At 45.3% G+C, this 26,452-nt stretch overlaps 1 protein-coding gene across 3 annotated transcripts in view; it reads left to right on the top strand.

The window, feature by feature from the left end:
• Nucleotides 1-4,134: 4,134 nt before the first annotated feature.
• Nucleotides 4,135-26,452, top strand: part of LOC121846223 (abl interactor 2-like) — a 55,211-nt gene continuing 32,893 nt past the window's right edge. For all 3 annotated transcript variants that reach the window (XM_042320058.1, XM_042320059.1, XM_042320057.1), the window contains exons 1-2: nucleotides 4,135-4,417; nucleotides 25,239-25,406. In XM_042320058.1, the coding sequence (XP_042175992.1) occupies nucleotides 4,301-4,417; nucleotides 25,239-25,406 (285 nt within the window). In that variant the 5' untranslated portion in view covers nucleotides 4,135-4,300. The remainder of the gene's footprint in view (nucleotides 4,418-25,238; nucleotides 25,407-26,452) is intronic.

Below are 26,452 nucleotides of genomic sequence, written 5' to 3'. Positions count from 1 at the left end.
TCTATTATCTATCCTTTACCCCTACCTACAGTATACTGCTGTTACTGTCTATTATCTATCCTTTACCCCTACCTACAGTATACTGCTGTTACTGTCTATTATCTATCCTTTATCCCTACCTACAGTATACTGCTGTTACTGTCTATTATCTATCCTTTACCCCTACCTACAGTATACTGCTGCTACTGTCTATTATCTATCATTTACCCCTACTTACAGTATACTGCTGTTACTGTCTATTATCTATCATTTACCCCTACCTACAGTATACTGCTGTTACCCCTACCTACAGTATACTGCTGTTACTGTCTATTATCTATCCTTTACCCCTACCTACTGTATACTGCTGTTACTGTCTATTATCTATCATTTACCCCTACCTACAGTATACTGCTGTTACTGTCTATTATCTATCCTTTATCCCTACCTACAGTATACTGCTGTTACTGTCTAATATCTATCATTTACCCCTACCTACAGTATACTGCTGTTACCCCTACCTACAGTATACTGCTGTTACTGTCTATTATCTATCCTTTACCCCTACCTACAGTATACTACTGTTACTGTCTATTATCTATCCTTTATCCCTACCTACAGTATACTGCTGTTACCCCTACCTACAGTATACTGCTGTTACCCCTACCTACAGTATACTGCTGTTACCCCTACCTACAGTATACTGCTGTTACCCCTACCTACAGTATACTGCTGTTACTGTCTATTATCTATCATTTACCCCTACCTACAGTATACTGCTGTTACTGTCTATTATCTATCCTTTATCCCTACCTACAGTATACTGCTGTTACTGTCTAATATCTATCATTTACCCCTACCTACAGTATACTGCTGTTACCCCTACCTACAGTATACTGCTGTTACTGTCTATTATCTATCCTTTACCCCTACCTACAGTATACTACTGTTACTGTCTATTATCTATCCTTTATCCCTACCTACAGTATACTGCTGTTACCCCTACCTACAGTATACTGCTGTTACCCTACCTACAGTATACTGCTGTTACCCCTACCTACAGTATACTGCTGTTACCCCTACCTACAGTATACTGCTGTTACCCCTACCTACAGTATACTGCTGTTACCCCTACCTACAGTATACTGCTGTTACCCCTACCTACAGTATACTGCTGTTACCCCTACCTACAGTATACTGCTGTTACCCCTACCTACAGTATACTGCTGTTACCCCTACCTACAGTATACTGCTGTTACCCCTACCTACAGTATACTGCTGTTACCCCTACCTACAGTATACTGCTGTTACCCCTACCTACAGTATACTGCTGTTACCCCCTACCTACAGTATACTGCTGTTACCCCTACCTACAGTATACTGCTGTTACCCCTACCTACAGTATACTGCTGTTACCCCTACCTACAGTATACTGCTGTTACTGTCTATTATCTATCCTTTATCCCTACCTACAGTATACTGCTGTTACCCCTACCTACAGTATACTGCTGTTACTGTCTATTATCTATCCTTTACCCCTATGTCACGAATCCCGCTTCCTGAGTCTGTGTTTGCCTGTGTTTCTGTCCTGGAGTGTATTTCCGGTGTCCTGGAACGCACCCTGTCTGGTTGCCGGGCGAATTAGCTTGTTGGGAGATCGATGTTCACCCGCACCTGTATCCCATCAGTAATCTGCACACCTGTCCTGATCATCACCTCTCCCCTTCAAAAGCTCTGACCTGACATCCATTCCCTGCCGGATCGTTAGCCATGAACAGTATGTTGTGCCCACGAACCAGCCTCCAGTTTATAGAGTTTGTTTTGTTTTATTGTTTTGTACGTCTTGCTTGCCTTTAACTTACCGCCGTTTGTTTTGTCTACAGCCATTCACCCGGAACCCATACCCCATCCCTGTCTGCTCGTCGCAGTGTGTTGTTATCCATTGGATCTGCCTATCCACTCCCATCAACCCACCTCAGCTGCCCGCTCCTCCACCCTGAACTATCTACCTCCACGTTCTCATTACTTAATAAATACTCACCATCTTTATTCTCACCTTGTCCTGGTCTGCTTCTGGGTCCAATTCTGGTAAACCCTGACACCCTACCTACAGTATACTGCTGTTACTGTCTATTATCTATCCTTTATCCCTACCTACAGTATACTGCTGTTACTGTCTATAATCTATCCTTTACCCCTACCTACAGTATACTGCTGTTATTGTCTATCTATCATTTACCCCTACTTACAGTATACTGCTGTTACTGTCTATTATCTATCCTTTACCCCTACCTACAGTATACTGCTGTTACTGTCTATTATCTATCCTTTACCCCTACCTACAGTATACTGCTGTTACTGTCTATTATCTATCCTTTACCCCTACCTACAGTATACTGCTGTTACTGTCTATTATCTATCCTTTACCCCTACCTACAGTATACTGCTGTTACTGTCTATTATCTATCCTTTACCCCTACCTACAGTATACTGCTGTTACCCCTACCTACAGTATACTGCTGTTACTGTCTATTATCTATCCTTTACCCCTACCTACAGTATACTGCTGTTACTGTCTATTATCTATCCTTTACCCCTACCTACAGTATACTGCTGTTACTGTCTATTATCTATCCTTTACCCCTACCTACAGTATACTGCTGTTACTGTCTATTATCTATCCTTTACCCCTACCTACAGTATACTGCTGTTACTGTCTATCTATCCTTTACCCCTACCTACAGTATACTGCTGTTACTGTCTATTATCTATCCTTTACCCCTACCTACAGTATACTGCTGTTACTGTCTATTATCTATCCTTTACCCCTACCTACAGTATACTACTGTTACTGTCCTATTATCTATCCTTTACCCCTACCTACAGTATACTGCTGTTACTGTCTATTATCTATCCTTAGCCCTACCTACAGTATACTGCTGTTACTGTCTATTATCTATCCTTTATCCCTACCTACAGTATACTGCTGTTACTGTCTATCATCTATCCTTTACCCCTACCTACAGTATACTGCTGTTACTGTCTATTATCTATCCTTTACCCCTACCTACAGTATACTGCTGATATTGTCTATCTATCCTTTACCCCTACCTACAGTATACTGCTGTTACTGTCTATAATCTATCCTTTACCCCTACCTACAGTATACTGCTGTTACTGTCTATTATCTATCCTGTTGTCTGGTCACTTTACCCCTTGACATGGTGCAGGAGCAGACAGGGTCAAGGTCATTGAATGTGGTAGGTTTTTTTTAATGAGTGTAGGTTAGTTGGCATGGTGCAGGAGCAGACAGGGTCAAGGTCATTGAATGTGGTAGGGGTTTTTAAATTAGTGTAGGTTAGTTGGAATGGTGCAGGAGCAGACAGGGTCAAGGTCATTGAATGTGGTAGGGTTTTTAATGAGTGTAGGTTAGTTGACATGGTGCAGGAGCAGACAGGGTCAAGGTCATTGAATGTGGTAGGTTTTTTTTAATGAGTGTAGGTTAGTTGGAATGGTGCAGGAGCAGACAGGGTCAAGGTCATTGAATGTGGTAGGGTTTTTTTAATGAGTGTAGGTTAGTTGGCATGGTGCAGGAGCAGACAGGGTCAAGGTCATTGAATGTGGTAGGGGTTTTAATGTGTAGGTTAGTTGGTAGGGGTTTTAATGAGTGTAGGTTAGTTGGTAGGGGTTTTAATGAGTGTAGGTTAGTTGGAAGGGTGCAGGAGCAGACAGGGTCAAGGTCATTGAATGTGGTAGTTTTTTTTAATGAGTGTAGGTTAGTTGGAAGGGGTTTTAATGAGTGTAGGTTAGTTGGCATGATGCAGGAGCAGACAGGGTCAAGGTCATTGAATGTGGTAGGGGTTTTTAATGAGTGTAGGTTAGTTGGCATGGTGCAGGAGCAGACAGGGTCAAGGTCATTGAATGTGGTAGGTTTTTTTTAATGAGTGTAGGTTAGTTGGCATGGTGCAGGAGCAGACAGGGTCAAGGTCATTGAATGTGGTAGGGGTTTTTAAATTAGTGTAGGTTAGTTGGAAGGGTGTTTTATATATTTTTTAATAGTTTGTTGTTCTTCATTCATTGTTCGTTCTTCATTTTTTTGTATCACAAATGTGAATATATTTATATTCTAGTCCAGCTGGAGGCGATAATGGCCCATATTGGATGCCAACCGCCGTTACACTCCAAAGAAGAAGAAGTAGAAGAAGAGGCGCAACTCAGGGTGCCCAAAACTTTTGGAGAAACGTCAGAATCTGAAGAGAACTCGGTCAAGTCGTGAGATCTTGTATCCAGGACCGCATCAGTGTAGAATAATGATGTAAAGATGGCGGAGCTACAAATGCTTTTGGAAGAAGAAATCCCAGCCGGTCGGAGAGCGTTACTGGATAGTTTTACGAATCTCGAAAGAGTTGCTGATTACTGCGAAAGCAACTATGTGCAGGTAAATATATGATTTATAATAAAACTATCGGTTATGTTTCGGCTGTTTAACTCAGAGAATGACAAGCTAAACGGGGTTTACTGTAGCGGACCTCTTTACCGCAGACAGCCGCACTGTTTCGGCCAGGCTCGTTTACCACACCCGTTTGCTTGTTTATTGTGTTTCTGTAGTTGCTTTTTACCTAAGACTACTCTTGGCTAATAATTGCAGTATGTTAGTTATGTGTACTACCAATAACGTGTGTATTGTCAGCATTGCTTACACGTTGACGTGGGTAGCGAGTCCAATAGAAAGTATTTGTGAATGGACCGTGTTGGAGGTTGGTGCCGGCAGAGACCACTCCACTCACAGATACAACAGTAACCAGATCATTTCCGACAGAGATTTAATCCTGTCTAGTTACTGTGATTATCTTGTCCGCCAATGCGAGATATTTGGCCGCAGAATAAACTGCATTCGGGTATGATTAAATCGGTCATATTACACACACAGTCTATGGACATTCCTCTCACATCACACCGTTGTATGAAGAACACACACACACACACACACACACACACACACACACACACACACACACACACACACACACACACACACACACACACACACACACACACACACACACACACACACACACAGGGAGGATCTCAATTGCAGACTCCTCGCGTCCTCTCGCCTCTTAATTCAATGCAACGGGTTTTATTTGCTTGGGAAACGTGTTGCATTGCCAAAGCAAGTGAAATAAGCAAAAGTGAAATGACGAAACCTCAACAAAAAAAACATTCGAATTTAACAGTAAATATTGTGGTCAAAAAGCTAAAAATATATATAGACATTTCAAGTGTTATCAGCTATGTACAGTGTTTTAGCAATGTGCAAATAGTCGTAGTATGAACAGTACGGAAGATAAATTAACAGATAAATATTTGTGGTATTTACAATGTTGTTTATGCTCCTCTGGTTGCCCTGTTTTCATGGCAACAGGCACCAAATCTTGCTACTGTGAGGCACACTGCGGTATTTCACCTATCAATGTTTGATTTATTTTTGAATTCTTTGTAGGTCTGTGGGAAATATGTCTCTCTAATATGGTCATACATTGGGCAGGAGGTTAGGAAGTGCAGCTCAGTTTCCACCCCATTTTGTGGGCAGTGAGCACATAGCCAGTCTTCTCTTGAGAGCCAGGTCTGCCTACGGTGGCCTTTCTCAATAGCAAGGCTATGCTCACTGAGTCTGTACATAGTCAACGCTTTCCTTAAGTTTGGGTCAGTCACAGTGGTCAGGTATTCTGCTGCTGTGTACTCTCTGTTTAGGGACAAATAGCATTCTAGTTCTCTGTTTTCTTGGCTGAGATTCTTTCCACTGTCAAGTAGTATTTACTTTTTCATAATTTGGTCTAATTGTGTTGCTGTCCTGTTTTATGAATTCTTGGTTGGTGAGTGGACCCCAGACTAGAGGTTGACCGATTAATCGGAATGGCTGATTAATTCGGGCCAATTTCAAGTTTTCATAACAATCAGTATTTTTGGACACCGATTTGCCGATACATTTTTTAAATAAATAATTTTTAATTAATTATATATATATATTTTTTACACCTTTATTTAAGTAGGAAGGTCAGTTAAGAACACATTCTTATTTTCAATGACTGCCTAGGAATGGTGGATTAACTGCCTTGTTCAGGGGCAGAACGACAGAATTTTACCTTGTCAGCTCAGGGGATTCGTTTTTGCAACCTTCCGGTTACTAGTCCAACTCTCTAACCACCTGCCTTACATTGCACTCCATGAGGAGCCTGCGTGGCAGGCTGACTACCTGTTTCGCGAGGGCAGCAAGAAGCCAAGGTAAGTTGCTAGCTAGCATTAAACTTATCTTATAAAAACAATCAATCTTAACATAATCACTAGTTAACTACACATGGTTGATGATATTACTAGTTTATCTAGCGTGTCCTGCTTTGCATATAATCGATGCGGTGCCTGTTAATTTCTCATCGAATCACAGCCTACTTCGACAAACGGGTGATGATGTAACAAGCGCATTTGCGAAAAAAGCACTGTCATTGCACCAATGTACCTAACCATAAACATCAACGCCTTTCTTTAAAATCAATACACAAGTATATATTTTTAAACCTGCATATTTAGTTAATATTGCCTGCTAACATGAATTTCTTATAACATGGGAAATTGTGTCACTTCTCTTGCGTTCCGTGCAAGCAGTCAGGGTTTATGCAGCAGTTTGGGCCACCTGACTCGTTGGGAACTGTGTGAAGTCCATTTATTCCTAACAAAGACCGTAATTAATTTGCCAGAATTGTACAGATTTATGACATAACATTGAAGGTTGTGCAATGTTACAGCAATATTTAAACTTATGGATGCCACCCGTTAGATAAAATACGGAACAGTTTTGTTTTTTCGAAATGATAGTTTCCGGATTCGACCATATTAATGACCAAAGGCTCGTATTTCTGTGTGTTATCATGTTATAATTAAGTCTATGATTTGATATTTGATAGAGCAGTCTGACTGAACGATGGTAGGCAGCAGCAGGCTCGTAAGCATGAATTCAAACAGCACTTTCGTGCGTTTGCCAGCAGCTCTTTGCAATTCTTCAAGCATTGCGCTGTTTATGACTTCAAGCCTATCAACTCCCGAGATTAGGCTGGTGTAACCGATGTGAAATGGCTAGCTAGTTAGCGTTTCAAACGTCACTCGCTCTGTTGTTCCCCTTGCTCTGCATGTGTAACGCTGCTTTGAGGGTGGCTGTTGTCGTTGTGTTCCTGGTTCGAGCCCAGGTAGGAGCGAGGAGAGGGACGAAAGCTATACTGTTACACTGGCAATACTAATGTGCCTATAAGAACATCCAATAGTCAAAGGTATATGAAATACATATCGTATAGAGGGAAATAATCCTATAATAACTACAACCTAAAACTTCTTACCTGGGAATATTGAAGACCCATGTTAAAAGGAACCACCAGCTTTCATATGTTCTCATGTTCTGAGCAAGGAACTTAAACGTTTGCTTTTTTACATGGCACATATTGCACTTTTATTTCTCCAACACTTTGTTTTTGCATTATTTACACCAAATGGAACGTTTCATTATTTATTTGAGGCTAAATTGATTTTTATTGATGTATTATATGTATTATATTAAGTTAAAATAAGTGTTCATTCAATATTGTTGTAATTGTCATTATTACAAATAAATAAATTGAAAAAAATCGGCAGATTAATTGGTATCGGCTTTTTTGGTCCTCCAATAATCGGTATCGGCGTTGAAAAATCATATTCGGTCGACCTCTACCCCAGACATCACAACTGTTGTCTTTACAATGGATTAAGTGATATATGACATGCTATTTTATCAAATCAATTCTCTGTAATTAATATTACCTGTTTAAACTAATCATGTAAATGTAATTAACTAGAGAGTCAGGGCACCACGGAAGAATGTTAATAGAGCTGTTATCTTCTGAGTAAACTCTTAAAGACCTTAAAGATCTAGTAATATTTTACATCAATAGCAGTCAATATTAATCGTCACCTTATTTCAGTCTCAACTGAAAGTTGTAAATTCTTGGTTATCTTCAAGAACCCTGGCTAACAAGTTGAATCAGCAATACAAAATTTGGTTTAATTATTTATTTACTAAATACCTAAATAATCACACAGAATTACACATACACAGGATGGACTACTAATTTTGTTATAAAAGAAAACGTCCCTGGCCGACGAAGCCGATATGACGGCTGGTTACTCAAAGAAAGGGGGTTGGGTTTGAATAAAAACGCGGGAAGACTGAGGAACAAAAGGATTGGGTCTCTATCGGACCATATGAAGCTATCGTAAATACAGAATCTCATGCATTCTAAATAACCGCCCATTCGGAAAAGGAAAATGCAAGAAATATATTTACTCTGAGCTGCGCTTCGATAGATTGGTCAAAGATGGAAGGCTGGGTTGCCCAGCAGAGATCTCCCTTGTCCTTTAACTTCTTGATGCTACCCATCCCTTTAGCGGTTGTCATCAACAACCGCTGAATTGCATAGAGCCACATTCAAATAATATTCCTACAAATATTTATATTCATGAAATCACAAGTGCAATATAGCAAAACACAGTTTAGCCTTTTGTTAATCCACCTGTCATGTCAGATTTTGAAAATATGCTTTACCGCGAAAGCAATCCAAGTTTTTGTAAGTTTAGCGATCGCTTGACAAAACATTCTGTACACCTAGCATCAAGTAGCTTGGTCACGAAAATCAGAAAAGCAATCAAATTAATCGTTTACCTTTGATCTTTGGATATTTTCACTCACGAGACTCCCAGTTACACAACAAATGTTCCTTTTGTTCCATAAAGATTATTTTTATATCCAAAATACCTCCGTTTGTTTGGCGCGTTATGTTCAGAAATCCACAGGAAAGAGCGGTCACGACAACGCAGACAAATTCCAAATAGTATCCGTAATGTCCACAGAAACATGTCAAACGTTTTTTATAATCAATCCTCAGGTTGTTTTTAAAATATATAATCGATAATATATCAACCGCAACTGTCTTTCTCAGTAGAAGAGGGAAAGGCAATGGCTGCCCAAACTCTGTTGCGCCAAGCAAAACGCTGCTGGCACCCGGCCATACAATGACGCGATGTTGTCTTTCTCGCTCATTTTTCAAAATAAAAGCCTGAAACTATGTCTAAAGACTGACACCTTGAGGAAGCGATAGGAAAAGGAATCTGGTTGATATCCCTTTAAATGGCGCAAAGGCAGGCTATGGTGTTTTCGAAATAGAAGCTACTTCCTGATTGGATTTTCCTCAGGGTTTCGCCTGCAATATCAGTCCTGTTATACTCACAGACAATATTTTGACAGTTTTGGAAACTTTAGAGTGCTTTCTATCCTAATCTGTCAATTATATGCATATTCTAGCATCTGGTCCTGAGAAATAGGCCGTTTATTTTGGGAACGTTATTTTTCCAAACATAAAAATAGTGCCCCCTAGCTTCAAGAGGTTACAATATTCTGGGCAGATATGTTGTAGTCTGTCATCTTGTGGTAGAACGATTACGTTGTAGTACCATGTCTTTCTGAAGAGATTGTCTGTCCTTTCCTAGCCCACATTTACAGCTGCTGTTGCTAACTCAACGTCTAGGATGTATCACTTCTTTAGTGAATAAGAGTTCAAAGTTCATACCAAGTTGCCATAATTTAAGCTCATGCTATATTCTGGCTGGTGTAGTCAAATTCATCCTTCCAGCATGTCGATCATCACCTCCACGTTGAAATTCGCCCTTCTAAACGTATGGACAGCAGTCCTCACGTTGTCGGGAATACAATGTTAATTTAGTTTGGTTGTAGTCGTTCAATCAGAGCTCACGCTGAGGTTGGTTTAGTTCTGGATCACAGAGGCTCATACAGAAATGGCCACTGATTTCACTTATGAAAACTATTCTCTCATTTTAAAAACTAAAATTAAATTGAATATTTTCACAAATAGTTTAATATTTTAACATTTAAATTGTACAACAATTCCATGTGAATCTGATACCCAGAATGTGTAGACTTTCCAAGATACAGTTTGTCATCCTGTCATCAGTAATAATGTCCCAGACAACAACTGATCTGACATCATATTCTTTAAGTACCAACTCATATTTTCAACTGGTTGGATTACCTAGAGATGGTTCCATTCCCCAACCTTTTGATGTTACAATACTCTCTCTATATTAACAAAGGGCTTTCCAAGGGTCCATTCTGTAGAGTGGAGAGAAAAAGGGGGGAAGGTATTTATGGGGGGGGGGTTCATAAACCTCCCCCAACAGGGCAACGTCATGACACAACCATAGAGGGCAATGGGTTCTGGAACTGAATCATTTTAGCCAGATCCTCATTGGGATGTTGAGTTTTTTTCTGTTCTTTTTGATGGCATAGAAGACCCTTCAGATTCTGTTAGGGTGAGATCGGGTGCTGCAGACTGTTCTCGTGCCCTCTACAATTCATTGATCTATGGAAGCGGGTGGGGCTCAAGCTGCATCCAAATCTCACCCAACAGCCCAGAGGAAAGAAATCTGTGTTTTATGCCAATTTCAACAGCACACTTTTTGTTTGTGTACATGAATTTTCTGATGACATATGTTTTTCCCCCAACAACTTTCCATCAATTTGAATAGCAGACCCTCATGCCAAATTGAGTCAAAAGCTTTCTTGAAATCAACAAAACTTTGCTTTTGTTTGTTTGTCTATGTAACGGTATAGCTTCCATCCCTCTCCTCACCCCTACCTGGGCTCGAACCAGGGACCCTCTCCTCACCCCTACCTGGGCTCGAACCAGGGACCCTCTGCACACCCCTACCTGGGCTCGAACCAGGGACCCTCTCCTCACCCCTACCTGGGCTCGAACCAGGGACCCTCTCCTCACCCCTACCTGGGCTCGAACCAGGGACCCTCTCCTCACCCCTACCTGGGCTCGAACCAGGGACCCTCTGCACACCCCTACCTGGGCTCGAACCAGGGACCCTCTCCTCACCCCTACCTGGGCTCGAACCAGGGACCCTCTCCTCACCCCTACCTGGGCTCGAACCAGGGACCCTCTGCACACCCCTACCTGGGCTCGAACCAGGGACCCTCTGCACACCCCTACCTGGGCTCGAACCAGGGACCCTCTGCACACCCCTACCTGGGCTCGAACCAGGGACCCTCTGCACACCCCTACCTGGGCTCGAACCAGGGACCCTCTGCACACCCCTACCTGGGCTCGAACCAGGGACCCTCTGCACACCCCTACCTGGGCTCGAACCAGGGACCCTCTGCACACCCCTACATGGGCTCGAACCAGGGACCCTCTCCTCACCCCTACCTGGGCTCGAACCAGGGACCCTCTCCTCACCCCTACCTGGGCTCGAACCAGGGACCCTCTGCACACCCCTACCTGGGCTCGAACCAGGGACCCTCTGCACACATCAACAACTGACACCCACGAAGCATCGTTACCCATCGCTCCACAAAACCCGAGGAACAACTACTTCAAGGTCTCACAGCGAGTGACGTCACCAATTGAAACACTATTAGCTCGCACCCCGCTAACTAGCTAGCCTTTTCACATCGGATGCATCTATAAGGGTGTGCAGATTGTATACATGGTCTGTGGTATGTTATTTTCATAAGAATTCAATTTGACATTTGCTCAGGACATTGTTTTCACTGAGGAAATGGAGTCTGCTGTTTTCACTGAGGAAATGGAGTCTGCTGTTTTCACTGAGGAAATGGAGTCTGCTGTTTTCACTGAGGAAATGGAGTCTGCTGTTTTCACTGAGGAAATGGAGTCTGCTGTTTTCACTGAGGAAATGGAGTCTGCTGTTTTCACTGAGGAAATGGAGTCTGCTGTTTTCACTGAGGAAATGGAGTCTGCTGTTTTCACTGAGGAAATGGAGTCTGCTGTTTTCACTGAGGAAATGGAGTCTGCTGTTTTCACTGAGGAAATGGAGTCTGCTGTTTTCACTGAGGAAATGGAGTCTGCTGTTTTCACTGAGGAAATGGAGTCTGCTGTTTTCACTGAGGAAATGGAGTCTGCTGTTTTCACTGAGGAAATGGAGTCTGCTGTTTTCACTGAGGAAATGGAGTCTGCTGTTTTCACTGAGGAAATGGAGTCTGCTGTTTTCACTGAGGAAATGGAGTCTGCTGTTTTCACTGAGGAAATGGAGTCTGCTGTTTTCACTGAGGAAATGGAGTCTGCTGTTTTCACTGAGGAAATGGAGTCTGCTGTTTTCACTGAGGAAATGGAGTCTGCTGTTGATGACACTGCAGAGGATTTTTCTGAAATTGCTGTTGACTCAGATTCCACTGTAATTATTAGGGCCAAATTTCTCAAAACCCATTGGCTGAAAAAGCCAAATGTCCCTCCCCTCTGACCTTCTCCTCCAGTGGGTTTTGAGGAGGTGGTGAGGGGAGAGTACACGAGGATTGAGATTCTACTAGGAGCATCAATCACAACAACTGAGGTAACATTAGTTTTTCCTCCCTTGATTCAGTATATATAATTGTCATAGTCATGACACACTGCTAAGAGACTCCATGAGTAAGTATCCCTGTACTGATAGTGCAGTCTAGGTGCCTTCCCCTCCCCCTGGGAACAAATGAAACAGAATATTAAACAATTTCACAAACAAACTAAGAGACAAAGGACATCAAATAAGTTCTATCTGAGCAACAAACTCACAAAACATACCAACTCTCAGCAATGAACTCCCAGCAAAATCAACCTCTAGCAAAATATCTCTCTAGCAAATCTACCTCCAGCAAAATCCTCTACAAAAAAAAAAAGAGATCTCCTGAACAGAACACTGGCTTTTATATAGCTTCTGAAGGAATGGGTAATTGGAGACAGCTGCGTCTTGACGAGGGGGCGGGGTCAGCTCTCCAATTAGCCCTGGAGTCGACCAATCAGCTGCTTGAGGGATTTCAGGAAGCCATTTCCTGAAATAAACACATGTAAATACACAAACTACAACACATAATCTGGGGAACGTAACACCAATGTTGTTGCGTTACAGCCTTATTCTAACATGGATTAAAACAAAACAATTATCAATCTACACACAATAGCCCATAATGACATCACAATAGCCCATAATGACATCACAATAGCCCATAATGACATCACAATAGCCCATAATGACATCACAATAGCCCATAATGACATCACAATACCTCATGATGACATCACAATACCCCATAATGACAAAGCACATTCTTATTTTTTATTTTATTTATTCAAATTTATAAAACAAAAAAACAGATCACATTTACATAATTATTCAGACCCTTACTTTACATAATTATTCAGACTCAGTACTTTGTTGAAGCACCTTTGGCAGCGATTACAGCCTCCAGTCTTCTTGGGTGTGACACTACAAGCTTGACACACCTGTATTTGGGGAGTTTCTCCCATTCTTCTCTGCAGATCCTCTCAAGCCCTGTCAGGTTGGATGGGAAGGTTTGCTGCACAGCTAATTTCGAACATCTCTGGAGAGACCTGATCGGGTTCAAGTCCGGGCTCTGGCTGGGCCACTCAAGGACATTCAGACTTGAACACTCCTGTGTTGTTTACTGTAGTGTAGTGAGTCGATGGTCTACTGTAGTGAGTCGATGGTCTACTGTAGTGAGTCGATGGTCTACTGTAGTGTAGTGAGTCGATGGTCTACTGTAGTGTAGTGAGTCGATGGTCTACTGTAGTGTAGTGAGTCGATGGTCTACTGTAGTGAGTCGATGGTCTACTGTAGTGTAGTGAGTCGATGGTCTACTGTAGTGTAGTGAGTCGATGGTCTACTGTAGTGTAGTGAGTCGATGGTCTACTGTAGTGTAGTGAGTCGATGGTCTACTGTAGTGTAGTGAGTCAAGTCGATGGTTGTGTAACCTCAGTGTAGACTCCCTCATTAGCTCACATGCTAGGCTTGGGCGGCATACCGTGTACCGGGGTATTTGGAAATAGCCACAGAATGATTTTTCAATACATTTTAATATCTGTAGTAAATACCTGCAGCCAACTTGTGCAATACGTTAGGAGATAAAACAGATCACATTCTTTATTTCAACTGTCACTTTATTTTACAGGTAGCCTAGTGGTTAGAGTGTAGAGGCGGCAGGTAGCCTAGTGGTTAGAGTGTAGAGGCGGCAGGTAGCCTAGTGGTTAGAGTGTAGAGGCGGCAGGTAGCCTAGTGGTTAGAGTGTAGAGGCGGCAGGTAGCCTAGTGGTTAGAGTGTAGAGGCGGCAGGTAGCCTAGTGGTTAGAGTGTAGAGGCGGCAGGTAGCCTAGTGGTTAGAGTGTAGAGGCGGCAGGTAGCCTAGTGGTTAGAGTGTAGAGGCGGCAGGTAGCCTAGTGGTTAGAGTGTAGAGGCGGCAGGTAGCCTAGTGGTTAGAGTGTAGAGGCGGCAGGTAGCCTAGTGGTTAGAGTGTAGAGGCGGCAGGTAGCCTAGTGGTTAGAGTGTAGAGGCGGCAGGTAGCCTAGTGGTTAGAGTGTAGAGGCGGCAGGTAGCCTAGTGGTTAGAGTGTAGAGGCGGCAGGTAGCCTAGTGGTTAGAGTGTAGGTGCGGCAGGTAGCCTAGTGGTTAGGTGCGGCAGGTATCTGTCGGGACACCGAGTGGCCCAGCGTTCTAAGGCCCTGGTTCTAAGGCCCCGGTTCCATTCCAGGCTGTATCCCAGCGGTCTAAGGCCCCGGTTCCATTCCAGGCGGTATCCCAGCGGTCTAAGGTTCCGGTTCCATTCCAGGCTGTATCCCAGCGGTCTAAGGCCCCGGTTCTAAGGCCCCGGTTCCATTCCAGGCTGTATCCCAGCGGTCTAAGACCCCGGTTCTAAGGCCCCGGTTCCATTCCAGGCTGTATCCCAGCGGTCTAAGGCCCCGGTTTTAAGGCCCCGGTTCCATTCCAGGCTGTATCCCAGCGGTCTAAGGCCACGGTTCCATTCCAGGCTGTATCCCAGCGGTCTAAGACCCTGGTTCTAAGACCACGGTTCCATTCCAGGCTGTATCACAGCGGTCTAAGGCGAGGGGAGGCAGGGAAAATTCCAGGGGGGCTCTGAAGGGCAGAAGAGGACTGAGACAGGACTAGGTTCTATCATGGGGCTCTAGAGGACAGGAAGTGGGAGCAGAGGAGAGAGGCAGGCAGCCCTGTTGGTCCATAAAGACACACTTCCAGGAAGTTGTTGTTTCCTGTCTTCCTGGTCTTATCCTGTCCATATATCACTGTCACCAGAGTAGTCTGGTGGGGTCCTGTCTTCCTGGTCTTATCCTGTCCATATCACTGTCACCAGAGTAGTCTGGTGGGGTCCTGTATTCCTGGTCTTATCCTGTCCATATCACTGTCACCAGAGTAGTCTGGTGGGGTCCTGTCTTCCTGGTCTTATCCTGTCCATATATCACTGTCACCAGAGTAGTCTGGTGGGGTCCTGTCTTCCTGGTCTTATCCTGTCCATATCACTGTCACCAGAGTAGTCTGGTGGGGTCCTGTATTCCTGGTCTTATCCTGTCCATATCACTGTCACCAGAGTAGTCTGGTGGGGTCCTGTCTTCCTGGTCTTATCCTGTCCATATCACTGTCACCAGAGTAGTCTGGTGGGGTCCTGTATTCCTGGTCATATCACCAGAGTAGTCTGGTGGGGTCCTGTATTCCTGGTCTTATCAATGCATTCCTCACTCTTATCTGCAGAACTGACTGTTGATTACTGCACCAGTCTTAGATAGGAGAACCTCTGATCCTGACTAAGTGTCTTGAAACTTTCCCCAATTTCTCGCCCACATAGGCCTAAATGCTCCACATTTCCAGTAAACCCCCTCTCTCCATAGCCCTGGCATCTGGTCTGGTCAGGGAGGGAGGTGGGAAGGCTTTGCTTCCCCTCCAGCTTGGGGGGCAAAGGGGGGGGTCTCCACATTTCTTCTTTACGCCTACTCTCCATTGCCATGGCGTCTGGTTTGGGGGTTTCCTCTCCAGCTCGGTTAGAACGGGCTCCTCTCAACCTCTACATCTGTTTTAGGTTACCTCCCACTGGAGACTCCCACAGGTAATTGAAACCGGGCTGACTTGTTGTTGGGATGCTGGGAAAGGGGGACGGGGGTGTGGGGTTGAGATTGGAGAGGAGCTGTGTAGGTGTGGTACTCAGTGTTTGTGTGGTTGGTAACCAGGGAAACCACAGTGCAACAGAACACTTGATAGTTAGGCGCAGTACGTCCCAAATGGCACCCTAAATTCTAAAGTAGTGCACTACATAGGGTATAGGGCTCTGGTCTAAAGTAGTGCACTACATAGGGTATAGGGCTCTGGTGTATAGTAGTGCACTATATAGGGAATATGGCTCTGGTCTATAGTAGTGCACTATATAGGGAATATGGCTCTGGTCTATAGTAGTGCACTATATAGGGAATATGGCTCTGGTCTAAAGTAGTGTACGATATAGGGAATAGGGTGCATAGGGCCCTGATCTATAGTAGTGCACTATATAGGGAATAGGGCTCTGGTCTATAGTAGTGCACTATATAGGGAATAGAGGGCATAGGGCCCTGATCTATAGTAGTGCACTATATAGGGAATAGGGCTCTGGTCTATAGTAGTGCACTATATAGGGAATAGGGCTCTGGTCTATAGTAGTGCACTATATAGGGAATAGGGCTCTGGTCTATAGTAGTGCACTATATAGGGAATAGGGCTCTGGTCTAAAGTAGTGCACTATATAGGGAATAGGGTTCTGGTCTATAGTAGTGCACTATATAGGGAATAGGGCTCTGGTCTAAAGTTGTGCACTATATAGGGCTCTGGTCTATAGTAGTGCACTATTTAGGGAATAGGGCTCTGGTCTATAGTAGTGCACTATATAGGGAATAGGGCTCTGGTCTATAGTAGTGCACTATATAGGGAATATGGCTCTGGTCTATAGTAGTGCACTATTTAGGGAATAGGGCTCTGGTCTATAGTAGTGCACTATATAGGGAATAGGGTTCTGGTCTAAAGTAGTGCACTATATAGGGAATAGGGCTCTGGTCTAAAGTAGTGCACTATATAGGGAATAGGGCTCTGGTCTAAAGTAGTGCACTATATAGGGAATAGGGCTCTGATCTACAGTAGTGCACTATATAGGGCTCTGGTCTACAGTAGTGCACTATATAGGGAATAGGGCTCTGGTCTATAGTAGTGCACTATATAGGGAATAGGGCTCTGGTCTATAGTAGTGCACTATATAGGGAATAGGGTTCTGGTCTAAAGTAGTGCACTATATAGGGCTCTGGTCTATAGTAGTGCACTATTTTGGGCTCTTGTCTACAGTAGTGCACTATATAGGGAATAGGGCTCTGGTCTATAGTAGTGCACTATATAGGGAATAGGGCTCTGGTCTATAGTAGTGCACTATATAGGGAATAGGGCTCTGGTCTATAGTAGTGCACTATATAGGGAATAGGGTTCTGGTCTAAAGTAGTGCACTATATAGGGAATAGGGCTCTGGTCTAAAGTAGTGCACTATATAGGGAATAGGGCTCTGGTCTAAAGTAGTGCACTATATAGGGAATAGGGCTCTGATCTACAGTAGTGCACTATATAGGGCTCTGGTCTACAGTAGTGCACTATATAGGGAATAGGGCTCTGGTCTATAGTAGTGCACTATATAGGGAATAGGGCTCTGGTCTATAGTAGTGCACTATATAGGGAATAGGGTTCTGGTCTAAAGTAGTGCACTATATAGGGCTCTGGTCTATAGTAGTGCACTATTTTGGGCTCTTGTCTACAGTAGTGCACTATATAGGGAATAGGGCTCTGGTCTATAGTAGTGCACTATATAGGGAATAGGGCTCTGGTCTATAGTAGTGCACTATATAGGGAATAGGGCTCTGGTCTATAGTAGTGCACTATATAGGGAATAGGGCTCTGGTCTAAAGTAGTGCACTATATAGGGAATAGGGCTCTGGTCTATAGTAGTGTAGTATATAGTGAATAGGGCTCTGGTCTATAGTAGTGTAGTATATAGTGAATAGGGCTCAGGTATATAGTAGTGTACGATATAGGGAATAGAGTGCCATTTGGGATGCTGTGTTTGTGTATCTGAAACACCCGTGGGGATCTAAATGACAGAAATATACAGCACACTAAAGGTGTCGCTAACCTTAATCACTTCCTCCTGTCTACCCTGAATCACTTCCTCCTGTCTACCCTGAATCACTTCCTCCTGTCTACCCTTAGTCACTTCCTCCTTGTATTTTAAGTAGGCTCTGAGACATGTTTTGTCTTGTAAACCAAGTCCTCAGTAAAGCCCCTTTTTCCCCACAAAAGGGCTTTATTGCAGACAGAAATACTCCGTTTGATCAGCTGTCTGGGTGGCTGGTCTCAGACGATCCTGCAGGTGAAGAAGCCGGATGTGGACATCCTGGGTTGGCGTGGTTACACTTGGTCTTTTGAGGCCGGTTGGACTTACTGCCAAATTCTGTAAAATTATGTTGGAGGCGGCTTATGGTAGAGAAATAAACATTAAATTATCTGGTAACAGTTCTGGTGGACATTCCTGCAGTCGGGCATTGCCAGTCGTATGCCCCCTCAAAACCTGAGACATCTGTGGCATTGTGTTGTGACACAACTGCACATTTTACTGGCCTTTTTAATGTCCCCAGCACAAGGTGCACCTGTGTAATGATGATGCTGTTTAATCAGCTTTTTGATATACCACACCTGTCAGGTGGATAGATTATCTTGGCAAAGGAGAAATGACTAACAGGAAGCACATTTTTTAGCACAATATTTTTATGGGAATTGAACATTTCTGGGACTTATTTATTTTATTTCATGAAAAAACGGGATCAACACTTTTTACATGTTGCGTTTGAATACTTTTGTTGATTTATATTGAACTATTTAGTAGTCGTATGACTTGGGGTATGAATGTGCTGCTCCCCCTCTCCCTCCAGACAAGTATTCTTGGTAAAAAAAAATACTTATGAGTAGCATAATACTGTATATTGATTGATCTGTAAATAACATTTGCCCTGGTGTCTTCAGTGTTGATACCTTATCAGGTGTAAAGGGTTGAGGTTGTTATACTTACCCAGCACATTGTCCAGCTCATTACTCAACCATGCTGATTCATTGGTCTGTGTGTTGACTTAATGAGGGGGGGTAGGGTAGATGGTGAAAGAGGGAGAGCTGGAGAGGAGAGAGAGAGAGAGAGAGAGAGAGAGCCTTGCTCCGACAGCACATCGCTCAGGATTAAAGCCTGTACTGAGATCAGTCTGAGAGGAGGAGAACAGCTCAGGATTAAAGCCAGTACTGAGATCAGGCTGGGAGGAGGAGAAAAGCTCAGGATTAAAACCTGTACTGAGATCAGGCTGAGAGGAGGAGATCAGGGTTAAAGCCTGTACTGAGATCAGGCTGAGAGGAGGAGATCAGGGTTAAAGCCTGTACTGAGATCAGGCTGGGAGGAGGAGAACAGCTCAGGGTTAAAGCCTGTACTGAGATCAGGCTGGGAGGAGGAGAAAAGCTCAGGGTTAAAGCCTGTACTGAGATCAGGCTGAGAGGAGGAGATCAGGGTTAAAGCCTGTACTGAGATCAGGCTGAGAGGAGGAGATCAGGGTTAAAGCCTGTACTGAGATCAGGCTGAGAGGAGGAGAACAGCTCAGGGTTAAAGCCTGTACTGAGATCAGGCTGGGAGGAGGAGAACAGCTCAGGGTTAAAGCCTGTACTGAGATCAGGCTGAGAGGAGAACAGATCAGGGTTAAAGCCTGTACTGAGATCAGGCTGGGAGGAGGAGAACAGCTCAGGGTTAAAGCCTGTACTGAGATCAGGCTGAGAGGAGGAGATCAGGGTTAAGGCCTGTACTGAGATCAGGGTTGACGTAGGGCTGTGACGGTAATGACCGTGTGACCAACAGGTCACTCTAAAACTGGATTCTTTGGTCCCAAAAGGTGAATTTAGGGCTCTGATAAACAAAGCGATGAAAAGTGCACTTGTTTTGATGGTAGGTTTGTTTCTAAAGTCATTTATTTAAAGTGGTGTAAGTGAAATTATTGCTCACATGGCTTGAACTGTTCTCAGGACACCATTTGGAAATGTCATCAATGGGTTTCCCTTATTAAAGAGAAGATAACAAAAATAATGAACAGAAGCTGAACGTGTTTCTTAATAGGAAGTTAAGATTTTAATTATCACGTGCTAAAGAATGGAGGGTTTATTCTAAAGCTTTTGCTGCTTGGTACAATTGTCACAATGGATCTAATATGGAGTTGATTAATGAGAGGTTTGATAAGATCACAGCTGTGGAGTGTTAGAGACGGAGAAGAGAACCAGGAAACTGTCTCCATTTACCTCTTTTCACTGACTGACACTGTTCTCTCTCTCTCTCAATTCAATGGGCTTTATTGGCATGCCAAACATACATGTTTATCCAAAACAAGTTAAATAGATAATTTGTTGTTTGTTTACACTCACGAGTTCCAAAGGAATAGACATTTTAAATGGTGTGTGTGTGTGTGTGTGTGTGTGTGTGTGTGATAATACAGTGTTGAAATGCTGTGCAATGATGGGCCAACTCTCTTCTCTGTATACATCAATGATGTTGCTCTTGCTGCTGGTGAGTCTCTGATCCACCTCTACGCAGACGACACCATTCTGTATACTTCTGGCCCTTCTTTGGACACTGTGTTAACTAACCTCCAGACGAGCTTCAATGCCATACAACACTCCTTCCGTGGCCTCCAACTGCTCTTAAATGCAAGTAAAGCGAAATGCATGGTATTCAACCAATTGCTGCCCACCCCTGCCCGCCCGTCTAGCATCACTACTCTGGACAGTTCTGACTTAGAATATGTGGACAAATACAAACACCTAGGTGTCTGGTTAGACTGTAAACTCTCCTTCCAGACTCACATCAAACATCTCCAATCCCAAATTAAATCTATAATCGGCTTCCTATTTCGCAACAAAGCCTCCTTCACTCATGCTGCCAAACATACCCTCGAAAAACTGACCATCCTACCGATCCTCGACTTCGGCGATGTCATTTACAAAATAGCCTCCAACACTCTACTCAACAAATTGGATGCAGTCTATCACAATGCCATCCGTTTTGTCACCAAAGCCCCATATACTACCCACCACTGCGACCTGTATGCTCTCGTTGGCTGGCCCTCGCTACATATTCGTCGCCAAACCCACTGGCTCCAAGTCATCTACAAGTCTCTGCTAGGTAAAGCCCCACCTTATCTCAGCGCACTTGTCACCATAGCAACACCCACCCGTAGCACGTGCTCCAGCAGGTATATTTCACTGGTCATCCCCAAAGACAACTCATACTTTGGCCGCCTTTCCTTCCAGTTCTCTGCTGCCAATGACTGGAACGAACTGCAAAAATCACTGAAGCTGGAGACTCATATCTCCCTCACTAACTTTAAGTAGCTTACCAATCACTGTACCTGTACTCAGCCAATCTGTAAATAGCCCACCCAACTACATCATCCCCATATTGTTATTTATTTTTTTGCTCTTTTCCAGTATCTCTACTTGCACACCATCATCTGCACATCTATCACTCCAGTGTTAATGCTAAATTGTAATTATTTCTCCTCTCTGGCCTATTTATTGCCTTACACAATGTACAATGTTTTCTAATGTGTTATTGACTGTACGTCTCTCGGTTTTTGGTTGGACAGTTTTCTCAATTTATTTCTTAGGGTTTTACATTCTTCATCAAACCATTTGTCATTGTTGTTAATTTTCTTAGATTGTCTGCTTGACATTTTTAGATTTGATAGGGAAGCTGAGAGGTCAAATATACTGTTTAGATTTTCTACTGCCAAGTTTACAACTTCGCTATTACAGTGGAACGTTTTGTCCAGGAAGTTGTCTAAAAGGGATTGAATTTGTTGTTGCCATTTCTTAATATTACTCAGTTCCTTTGGCTTTGATGCCTCATGATTGAGTATGGCTCTGTTTAAGTAGACTGTGATTTTGCTGTGGTCTGATAGGGGTGTCAGTGGGCCGACTGTGAACGCTCTGAGAGACTCTGGGTTGAGGTCAGTGATAAAGTAGTCTACAGTACTACTGCCAAGAGATGAGCTATAGGTGTACCTACCATAGGAGTCCCCTCGAAGCCTACCATTGACTATGTACATACCCAGCGTGCGACAAAGCTGCAGGAGTTGTGACCCATTTTTGTTGGTTATGTTGTCGTAGTTATGCCTAGGGGGGCATATGTGGGAGGGAATGCTGTCACCTCCAGGCAGGTGTTTGTCCCCCTGTGTGCTGAGGGTGTCAGGTTCTTGTCCGGTTCTGGCATTTAGGTCGCCACAGACTAGTACATGTCCCTGGGCCTGGAAATGATTGATTTCCCCCTCCAGGATGGAGAAGCTGTCTTCATTAAAGTATGGGGATTCTAGTGGGGGGATATAGGTAGCACACAGGAAGACATTTTTCTCTGAGACAATTTCCTTATTAATTTCTAGTCAGATGTAAAATGTTCCTGTTTTGACTAATTTAACAGAGTGAGTTAGGTCTGATCTATACCAAATTAGCAAACCCCCTGAGTCTCTTCCCTGTCCCACACCTGGTAGTTTGGTGGATGGGACTACCAGCTCTCTGTAACCTAGAGGGTAACCAGTGGGTCTGTCTACTCTATACCACCCACCTGGTAGTTTGGTGGATGGGACTACCAGCTCTCTGAAACCTATAGGGCAACCAGTGGGTCCATCTCCTCTATAACACCCACCTGGTAGTTTGGTGGATGGGACTACCAGCTCTCTGTAACCTAGAGGGCAACCAGTGGGTCCATCTACTCTATACCATGTGTCTTATAGGATGACAATGTCTATATTTCCAATTTCTTTGAAGTCTGGTTTCCTGCTCTTTAGGCCAAAGGCAGATGACCTCTGACCTTGTATATTCCAGGATGAGAAAGTAAAAGCTTTGTGTTCCATAGAGTCTAGTGTTGTTTTTGTGTGGTTTAGGGCCTGACCATTACAGTAGGTGTGAGCAGAGCATGTTGAGCATCTGATACGCCCTCTTCCCCCTGCTCCTTCCCGCTCCTTCCTTCTTACTCTCTCTCCCCGCGCTCCTTCCTTCTTTCTCTAGGTCCCCCCCGCTCCTAGGTCCCCCCGCTCCTTCCTTCTTTCTCTAGGTCCCCCCCGCTCCTTCCTTCTTTCTCTAGGTCCCCCGCTCCTTCCTTCTTTCTCTCGCTCCCCCCCGCTCCTTCCTTCTTTCTTCGCTCCCCCCCGCTCCTTCCTTCTTTCTCTAGGTCCCCCCCGCTCCTTCCTTCTTTCTCTCGCTCCCCCCGCTCCTTCCTTCTTTCTCTCGCTCCCCCCGCTCCTTCCTTCTTTCTCTAGGTCCCCCCCGCTCCTTCCTTCTTTCTTTCTCTCGCTCCCCCGCTCCTTCCTTCTTTCTCTCGCTCCCCCCCGCTCCTTCCTTCTTTCTCTAGGTCCCCCGCTCCTTCCTTCTTTCTCTAGGTCCCCCGCTCCTTCCTTCTTTCTCTAGGTCCCCCCCGCCCCTTCCTTCTTTCACTCGCTCCCCCCGCCCCTTCCTCCTTTCTCTAGGTCCCCCGCTCCTTCCTCCTTTCTCTAGGTCCCCCCGCTCCTTCCTTCTTTCTCTAGGTCCCCCCGCTCCTTCCTCCTTTCTCTAGGTCCCCCCCGCTCCTTTCTCTAGGTCCCCCCCGCTCCTTCCTTCTTTCTCTAGGTCCCCCCCGCTCCTTCCTTCTTTCTCTAGGTCCCCCGCTCCTTCCTTCTTTCGCTAGGTCCCCCCCGCTCCTTCCTTCTTTCTCTCGCTCCCCCGCCCCTTCCTTCTTTCTCTAGGTACCCCCCCGCCCCTTCCTTCTTTCTCTAGGTCCCCCGCTCCTTCCTTCTTTCTCTAGGTCCCCCCCGCTCCTTCCTCCTTTCTCTAGGTCCCCCCCGCTCCTTTCTCTAGGTCCCCCCGCTCCTTCCTTCTTTCTCTAGGTCCCCCGCTCCTTCCTTCTTTCTCTAGGTCCCCCCCGCTCCTTCTTTCTTTCTCTAGGTCCCCCGCTACTTCCTTCTTTCTCTAGGTCCCCCGCTACTTCCTTCTTTCTCTAGGTCCCCCCCGCTACTTCCTTCTTTCTCTAGGTCCCCCCCGCTCCTTCCTTCTTTCTCTAGGTCCCCCCGCTCCTTCCTTCTTTCGCTAGGTCCCCCCCGCTCCTTCCTTCTTTCTCTCGCTCCCCCCGCTCCTTCCTCCTTTCTCTAGGTACCCCCCGCTCCTTCCTCTAGGTCCCCCCCGCCCCTTCCTTCTTTCTCTAGGTCCCCCCGCTCCTTCCTTCTTTCTCTAGGTCCCCCGCTCCTTCCTTCTTTCTCTAGGTCCCCCCCGCTCCTTCCTTCTTTCTCTAGGTCCCCCCCGCTCCTTCCTTCTTTCTCTAGGTCCCCCCGCTCCTTCCTTCTTTCTCTAGGTCACCCCCGCCCCTTCCTTCTTTCACTCGCTCCCCCTGCCCCTTCCTCCTTTCTCTAGGTCCCCCGCTCCTTCCTCCTTTCTCTAGGTCCCCCGCTCCTTCCTCCTTTCTCTAGGTCCTCCCCCGCTCCTTTCTCTAGGTCCCCCGCTCCTTCCTTCTTTCTCTAGGTCCCCCCCGCTCCTTCCTTCTTTCTCTAGGTCCCCCTGCCCCTTCCTTCTTTCTCTAGGTCCCCTCCTGCCCCTTCCTTCTTTCTCTAGGTCCCCCGCTCCTTCCTTCTTTCTCTAGGTCCCCCCCGCTCCTTCCTTCTTTCTCTAGGTCCCCCCGCTCCTTCCTTCTTTCTCTAGGTCCCCCCCGCTCCTTCCTTCTTTCTCTAGGTCCCCCCCGCTCCTTTCTTCTTTCTCTAGGTCCCCCTGCTCCTTCCTTCTTTCTCTAGGTCCCCCGCTTCTTCCTCCTTTCTCTAGGTCCCCCGGCTCCTTCCTCCTTTCTCTAGGTCCCCCCCGGCTCCTTCCTCCTTTCTCTAGGTCCCCCCGCACCTTCCTCCTTTCTCTAGGTCCCCCCGCTCCTTCCTCCTTTCTCTAGGTCCCCCCGCTCCTTCCTTCTTTTTCTAGGTCCCCCCCGCTCCTTCCTCCTTTCTCCAGGTCCCCCCCGCTACTTCCTTCTTTCTCTAGGTTCCCCCCGCTCCTTCCTTCTTTCTCTCGCTCCCCCGCTCCTTCCTTCTTTCTCTAGGCCACCCCCGCTCCTTCCTTCTTTCTCTCGCTCCCCCTGCCCCTTCCTTCTTTCTCTAGGTCCCCCCGCTCCTTCCTTCTTTCTCTAGGTCCCCCTGCGCCTTCGCTCATCAAATATTCATTGGACCTTGTGGACAATTACGTAACCTCTCTGTCTCTCTCTCGCTCTCTGTCTGTCTAGTCCCCAGATAAGCACCGAGCCCTGGAGGAGACTAAGGACTATACGTCCCAGTCCCTGGCCAGTGTAGCCTATCTGATCAACACCTTGGCTAATAATGTCCTCCAAATGCTTGATATCCAGGCGTCGCAGCTCCAACGCATGGAGTCTTCCATCAACCATATCTCTCAGGTAAGATCTTCAATCATCTAATGAATCAGTCAAATGGATTTATAAATCTGTTTTCTACACTATCAGTGGTCTTTGTGTGTTTTACAGTAATATGGCTTAGACCCGAAACAAGCAAGCAGAAACACAGTGATGAGGATAACATTTATTTGACTAAAACAGTTGGAGCAACAAAGCGATTTTGACACTCTTGCATGTCGAACACATCCGCAACTCTGACGTCATAGGTAGTTGTCCTGATCTTTCCATTCCTCTGTTATGTGTTCTAGTCAGGGACGGATGAAAGAGACAAGTCAGGCAGTGTTTCAGATGAACTTTGATCTATTCTCCTGTTGTCAAGCCGCCTCCCCTTTCTCCCTCACTCTGAGAACGACACCCCATGGCCACACATCTGAGCACACAGGCTACTGCTCCTCCTCTGAGCTGTGACACAGGCTCTACAGTAGCCTGGAGATATCCCACTCACAGGGCAGCTGGACCAGGGTTATAAAGTGACTAGCTACTCTACAGTAGCCTGGGGATATCCCACTCACAGGGCAGCTGGACCACTGTGACATCATTATCGTCACAGGCTCTACACAGGCTCTACAGTAGCCTGGAGATATCCCACTCTCACAGGGCAGCTGGACCAGGGTTATAAAGTGACTAGCTACTCTACAGTAGCCTGGAGATATCCCACTCTCACAGGGCAGCTGGGCCAGGGTCATAAAGTGACTAGATACTCTACAGTAGCCCGGGGATATCCCACTCTCACAGGGCAGCTGGACCAGGGTCATAAAGTGACTAGCTACTCTACAGTAGCCCGGGGATATCCCACTCTCACAGGGCAGCTGGACCAGGGTTATAAAGTGACTAGCTACTCTACAGTAGCCCGGGGATATCCCACTCTCACAGGGCAGCTGGACCAGGGTTATAAAGTGACTAGCTACTCTACAGTAGCCCGGGGATATCCCACTCTCACAGGGCAGCTGGACCAGGGTTATAAAGTGACTAGCTACTCTACAGTAGCCCGGGGATATCCCACTCTCACAGGGCAGCTGGACCACTGT

This window comes from Oncorhynchus tshawytscha, linkage group LG03 (genome assembly GCF_018296145.1).
Source record: "Oncorhynchus tshawytscha isolate Ot180627B linkage group LG03, Otsh_v2.0, whole genome shotgun sequence".
Classification (NCBI taxonomy): domain Eukaryota; kingdom Metazoa; phylum Chordata; class Actinopteri; order Salmoniformes; family Salmonidae; genus Oncorhynchus; species Oncorhynchus tshawytscha.
The sequence above is the reverse complement of the archived record's forward strand: the minus strand, read 5'-3'. Positions and strand labels throughout refer to the sequence as shown.